This window comes from Cydia pomonella, chromosome 21 (assembly GCF_033807575.1).
Source record: "Cydia pomonella isolate Wapato2018A chromosome 21, ilCydPomo1, whole genome shotgun sequence".
Lineage (NCBI taxonomy): Eukaryota > Metazoa > Arthropoda > Insecta > Lepidoptera > Tortricidae > Cydia > Cydia pomonella.
In genome coordinates, this window is record NC_084723.1 from 12,659,261 (window position 1) to 12,666,192 (window position 6,932).

General features: G+C 37.4%; 1 protein-coding gene across 1 annotated transcript; it reads left to right on the forward strand.

Moving 5' to 3' along the window:
• The first annotated feature begins 21 nt into the window (after positions 1-21).
• Positions 22-5,136, forward strand: LOC133529703 (uncharacterized). Its single transcript, XM_061867491.1, has 2 exons — positions 22-1,866; positions 3,506-5,136. The coding sequence occupies exons 1-2, from the start codon at positions 676-678 to the stop codon at positions 4,730-4,732; spliced, it is 2,418 nt and encodes an 805-aa protein (XP_061723475.1). The 5' UTR covers positions 22-675; the 3' UTR covers positions 4,733-5,136.
• The last annotated feature ends 1,796 nt before the right edge of the window (positions 5,137-6,932 follow it).

A 6,932-nucleotide genomic window follows, 5' to 3' on the forward strand; every position in this document is an offset into this window, starting at 1 on the left:
TAACCCATGGTAACGCGTGGTAAAACTTGTACATTTCACTTGACAGCTGATATGACATGTCTGCCAATTACAAAGCATGCTAATCATACGTTTGCATAAATTAAATCTTAAAAGTATGTATTTATATTTCATTTCAAATATTAATAAGCGAGTATAAGTGAACATATAATAATAGAATATAAATGAGTACAGATCAAATAAAACCAACTATTAGAAGTTTTTGGAACAAAAAAAGTTAAGTTTTAGGAGACCGTATCATATTTCAACTCAACACGACAGAATACAATACTCACTAGGAGACTCAACACAGACATTTCCCAATAATGCTATTAAATGATGAAACGTTACATGACTGGTCGGCTGTTCTAAATGTCTAAATCTCTCATTTTCACTTGAGATAAATATTTAGACAGTCAGGCACTTGAAACACAAAAAAAGCAAAATACCATTTAATTTAGTATCAAATACCTCTGCTCAAACGCTCCCTTATAACGGAATTTTTGACATTTATTTCAAATGATATTTGCATCTCTTGCTCGCTTGAGTCGCTAAAGTCGCCTCGCTCATATTTCATTTCGATTAAAAAACGTAAATCTCAATTATAATTTTCAAAGTGCGGGGTAAATTGAACTAGTTAACATGGATTAGAAGTGCTAGTGATCAGAAAGTGTCAACATGGCTGTATCTGCGCAGCGGGACCTTGTGAGCTTGATGAAAACAGAAACATTCTTGAACGTTTCCATTATCAGCAAGTTGCATCCTCTGCCTTCTGATTTGAAGCAATTATTCAATAAAGACACTTTGGAGAAGCTCACACAGCTTGTGTTTAATCCTCTTTCGTATTATTTAGTCTCTATTGTGGACCCAGGAAAAGCGTCATCATTTTCATGGCCCTTGTATGACACCAAGACTGAGAAAGCTTATAGAAATCAGCTTTCAAGCTTTATAGCAGATTACAGTAGTAAAGGCTTGCTTTCTCCAGTAATGTCATCGTATTTAGTGAATCCAGCTTGTTATAAAGTGACTCTGTTTATGTTTCAACTGTCCCAATTGGCTGTACAGGGCATGCTTAAGTCCATGATGAAGACAGAGGAACAAAAAAAGCTTTACGCTGAAGTTACTGAAAGATACAAATCTCAAAATCAGGAAGGTATAGCACAAGGAATTGAGAAAGAAAATAAAGTTGTTTTGCTGAAGTTATCTAATTATTTACAAAAGAGAAAGAATTATGAGAGAATAGCAGAGTTATTTAGAAATGGGATCACTTCAATGGAGGATAAATTGACTAAATTAAAACCTAAGGAAAAAGTTGCAAGTTTAGTGGATAGCTTTGTAAAAGATAACTCATTAGATGAAGAAACTAAAGTAAGTATATTAGAGATAAAGAACTTTAACAAGCCTGCTCGATACTTCAGCAAATGGCTTGAAGATATTGACTCAGAGCTAGTTAACTTAGAAACAGAATGGAACACAAAAATGTCACCAATTGTAAACTCAGCATCAAAAACAAAGGAATTAAGTAAAGAGTTAATAGAAAGGCAAACTGGAGAGGCGGATAAAAATTCTTTCACACTTGAATATAATCCGAATACTGACGAAATTAGTACAAAAGTATTAGAAGAAAAAGTTAACAGTCAGCAGAAATATATACTTAAAAACATAGTGAAAAATGACAGGCTAAGTTTCCCAAATTTAATTCGAGGTTACATAGTGGCAGTGAGTTACATTTTAAAGAATAAACAGATTGGGGATGAAATAGTACGATTTAATAAGTACTTGGAGCAGAGTAATATGAGTTATTTAGAGATGGTGGAGGCAATGAGAGTTTTGACGGAAAGATTGAGAAATGCAGAGACTCGTTTGGAGGTAAGAATTTAATTTTTTCTTGGCTCGTAATTAGGTAAGGAAATTGCCACGTGTGTATGCTCGCTCTGTGTGGACCCGACTATTTAACACAAATACGAATGGTCTTTATTAGGTGGGTCCACACAGAGCGAGCATATGCACGAGGCATTTTCCTCATGCACAAACTGGTCAGTGTAGACATGCCTCGGCCGAGGCGGCGCGCGTGTTTTCCTCTCCTAAGCACGAAATTGCCTCGCGCGTATGCTCGCTCTGCGTGGACCCACCTATTCATTGAGTCAATCAACAATTTTACTTATAATACACTTAATATTTCATTTATACTAGTCAGGCCGTTAAGGTTTCACACAAACACCTTTTCTAAAGCTTTCCAAGCTTTTTTTTAGTTTCAAGCCTATCCTTCCACAAAATCAAAATTTACCAAATATTCTCTTCACACACGTGAAAAGAAAAGTCAGTACATGAGTTGGCAGAATCCACCCTGCAAAATTTAGTGTGAAATTAAATTTATGAAAAGAAAAAGCTTTCTAGTCATCCTTATTTTGAGCAATTTTATCCACCTTTCTTTCTTCGCATCTCATTTTCGGGTACCTCTGTCGCCTCGCAATTTAAATGTTTTAATATACTGTAAGATATCCACTAGAAATATTTGAGAGGGAAACTATTTTGGAAAGGAAGTCTTTAACACATTCACTGCCGGGAATCCACCTTGGGCGCTCGTGAACTTTGTTCAGATGCCGTTTGTATGAAGCTATAGACCACCGGTTTCTGGGGTAGTGTGCCGTTTTTTGTCTGGCAGTGAATGTGTTAAAAGAGGGCAAATTACGATGTGGTTTTTACTATTTATTACATACTTACCATACTAAAGTTACACAGAATCTGCTGCCAGAAAGTGAGCTCTTCCTCTTTACATTCCTATTACCCTCTATTGGAGCATTCCACGGGCTGTCCCGGCTGTCCCGTACGGACGCATTTTATTTCCTGTGTTGCATTTTTTTGGCGTTTAAAGCAAGCGATTATATTTCCGTGCATTTTTTGACCATTAGTCACAGAAAAGGAAACTTGTACCTGGAAATCTTCAGAAAATTCGCTTGTAAGGGACAATGTAGATAATTTCATGGAATGCTTCTATTGGGGTTTAGAGCACAAGTCATATTCTTCTTCTGACTTACTTACTGCTTACTTTCTCCGCAGACGTTTTGTCTGGTTGTCCTTGGCATAGGTCTCTCCCATATTCCTCCATGTGTCTTTGTCTAGAGCCTGTCTTCTCGACAAGGCTCCAGCTACCTGCCTGAACTCTACCTACTCTTGCTCCAAGTATCCTCCATGTATCTTCTGACTCTACCCAACACTTGCTCCTTGAAACCTCTCCAAGTAAATTTAGAGTGACCTTACCAGGCATTATCCAAGTCAGGTCCTGTGTCACAGGAAGTGAAGGAATTATTAATTTTTTTATAAGCATTTATTTTATTTCACCCTAAACCAGCTCCATCCTTCTAAAAAAACCTAAAAATATATTTACATTATTTTCACAAGAAAGTCAAGACTTATGCAAAATATATTATAATAAGCAAGATGTCTAAGCTACTCATAGCGACTTGAACCCATACATTTCATAAAAGAAACTTCTTTCTGTTTCCAGCCTGCACCACTATCATTCAACCAGTCAATATCGATAAAAGACATCAACGAAATACCACCACTACTAGATCTCTCAGATCTTTCAATGAAAAAGGACAACAATGCTTACCTTGACATGTTCACTCCCCTCGGCGCAACCAAACATCACTTCAACTTAAGAAGAACTAACACAACATCTTTTGTCAAACCACAGAATAGATCCTTAATATACCAAGCACCGAGAGATGATTTCCTGAAGAACTTCATAACGGGGCCTTATGACCGTCAGAATTCAACTACGAATATGCATAATTTGTCAATCATCTCACAAGTACAAGCGAGAAGCAATGAGACTATCGCCGAATGTTCCGCAGGCTTCACAAAACAACAAATACAAAGATTACTGTCAACTCACAAGAAATCTAGCAGCACGAAGAAACACAAGTTTAAACTTGATAGACCAAGCATGATCATCAAAAAAGGTGGCCTATTCAATGCTTCAAGTACTTCAAAAGCTGGTTTTAATATCTCAAACACTTCGAGTGAAAACGGACTGTTCCGGTGTCATTCCTCGCCAAATCTGTTTGAGAATAAAGAAAATAAATATGCTAAGAGGATTAGAAAACTGTCAATCATGCAGGAAGGCAGTCCTTCTCTTTTAGAAGTCTCTGGTATCATGGCTTTGGAAGAAAAAAATACGCCAAAGCGAGAGAAGTTACCAATTATAAATTCTCTGAATTATCCAATTCCGACTATAGTCATAACGCCAGCAAAAGCTAATATCATAGACAATTTGAACGATAATATAAACAACATTGAAAAAAATAGCATAGAGTCTGGTATAGCCTCTATGTGCTCAAAGAATTCCATAGATAACGACAATCATACGCCAAAAAGCAGGATTCCAGTGCCTATAAAACAAACAAGCTCTATAGAGAAGATTATCAATAGATTCAAGAAGGTACGCGCAAATGTTATCGCACAAGAGGCTAAAGAAGATGAGATAAAGACAATATATGAAGAAAAAGAAAATTGTAACGCAGTAAACGTAGACGTGTTCACAGCAAATAAGATCTTGTTGCCAGACCTATTAAGTCCAAGTTGGAGTGTGCCTTCAATGAAAGGGAGTGACTTTTTGGAGGTTTGCGATGATTTAGAAAAGACTGAAGGCGGGAGGCCTAGAGAGAGTTTAGGGAAGGCTTTAGGTGTCGACAAAACGTTTTTAGACCAATTCGATCTAATAGACTGAGCTTATTTTGTTTTATTCACCATGTTTTTGTTGGATAATCCGATAATAACTCTTACATTTTCAGAAATTAAATAAGTTGTAATAATTTCCAGTCATCAGTATTTCTAAAAATCAGAAACCCTTTGATTCGAAATTCGAAAATAATTCCGGAGTACCCAACTTTCGGCCTGTGTTGTATGTATGAAGTAAAACAAATTTTATATACTAAATAGCCGGGTCCACACAGAGCGAGCATACGCGCGAGGCAATTTCCTCACGCACAAACTGGCCAGTGTAGACGTGCCTCGGCCGAGGAAAACGCACGCGCCGCCTCAGCCGAGGAACGTCTTCACTGGCCGGTTTGTGCATGAGGAAATTGCCTCGCACGTACGTGCTCGCTCGCTCGCTCTGTGTGAACCCGCCTAATGGTTATTATAAATTTTTTTTCTTATAAATTAAACTATTAACTGTGCTGTTAAAATACGAAACATTTTTTAATGTAAGGATTTTTCCTTACAGTTATCGGAATCCAATAAAAACACTGTATATATTAGTATAGGAACGGATGTTGCTTTGTATGTTATTTGTTAATGAATTTCTCAATTAATGATCTACTTTAATGATGTAGCTAAGATAGCTTGCCTAAAAACATGCCATAGGTAATTCAATCAATCAATTTTTCGTGTTATAGCTCCATCAAGGTGTTGACGATTCTGCCAATGTCGAGGTTGGATAAGACACGGCTAGTATATGAATCTTATCATAGCCTGAGCAGTAATATATGATCACGCGCCATATTGCGGAATTTCATTGGAACTAATTATTTCATACTAAACTGAACTGTCACCCTATACATGAGAATAACAGCGCCCTCTTGACAATGATCATATTCTGGTCAGGCTTTACGATAATAGACAGTGTTCGGTGCACCATAGGAAATTACATCATGAATTGTCATTATCACTGTCTTTGGAATGTCAGTTTTTCTATACGTAAATACTTTTTGTAGTAATAATAAGGGGCCGTCCACAAATCACGTCACACGAATTTTTCCATTTTCAAATTGTATATTTCACCTTTTACCTATTCTGTTCTCGTGTTTATTGTCCCCTCCTTAACATGACGTAAATTGTGGACGTTCCTACTTTTGCTGTCAAATTTATTGTTAAAAGGAATGTATAATAGTTCTGCCGCGCGTTGTTCGGCATTTTTGTCACGGCTCATGGAAGCCTGGGGTCCGCTTGGCATCTAATCCCTAGAATAGAATCTATAATAGTTACAATAAGCTTAATACCTGGCCCTAAATACAGACTTCTATGCAATTGACTGTACATATACTTTGAACTATCCATTATTCGCAATAGTGGGATGTAATATGAATATGAGCATTATTAGCTCCTTGTTAAGGCTGTTTATAGACTTATTACTAGGGATGTCACGAATATTCGCATTCGTATATACGAATATTCGCATAATTTTAAACATTTGCATCGACATTAGCCGGGTCTACACAGCGAGCACAGTGCGTATACTCGCTCTGTGTGGACCCGCCTATTCGAATTCGCGTCAAATGAAGCGAATGTTTTGCGAATGCGAATGTACGCAGGTCGTGTCCTGTCTCGTCGACTCGCGTTGCCCATACGCACAAACTGTTTTCAAGTGATGCATTTTGTATTTTTATACACCTTATAACATCCCGTTCTAAGGTTGTATGTACTACAGTTTTTTTCTAATTAGGAACGATAATAACAAGTACATATTCCCTAACATTCGCATTCGGACATTCGCATCCTGGATATTCGGATTCGAATTCGCATTCGCGAATGTGAAGAATGCGATATTCACTGGGTCCGCTCTGAGCGTGCATATGCGCGAGGCAATTTCCTCACGCACAAAACGGCCAGTGTAGACGTGCCTCGGCCATTTTGTGCGTGAGGAAATTGCCTCGCGCGTGTTATCGCTCTATGTGGACCCGCTCTGTGTGGATTCGTGACATCCCTGCTTATTACTAATAATTCATTAAACTTCACTCGAGTAACTTATTGCATAAAATAAATAATAGAACACTAATATGAAAACATAATCATAGTGTAAGCAACTGTTTAATTATACTTCTTTCTTCTATTTATACTTGTGATTAACAGAGAATGAGTACGCGTTTCTCGACGTCTTATGACATAATAAAGTTGGCGCTTTCATTGTGTTTCAAAAATGAATCTTA

Bases quoted from the DNA above. Each gene is read 5' to 3' on its own strand.
- LOC133529703 (XM_061867491.1), top strand. From the start codon at position 676: ATGGCTGTATCTGCGCAGCGGGACCTTGTGAGCTTGATGAAAACAGAA. The intron at 1,867-3,505 runs GTAAGAATTTAA...TTCTGTTTCCAG, and splicing joins ATGCAGAGACTCGTTTGGAG to CCTGCACCACTATCATTCAA.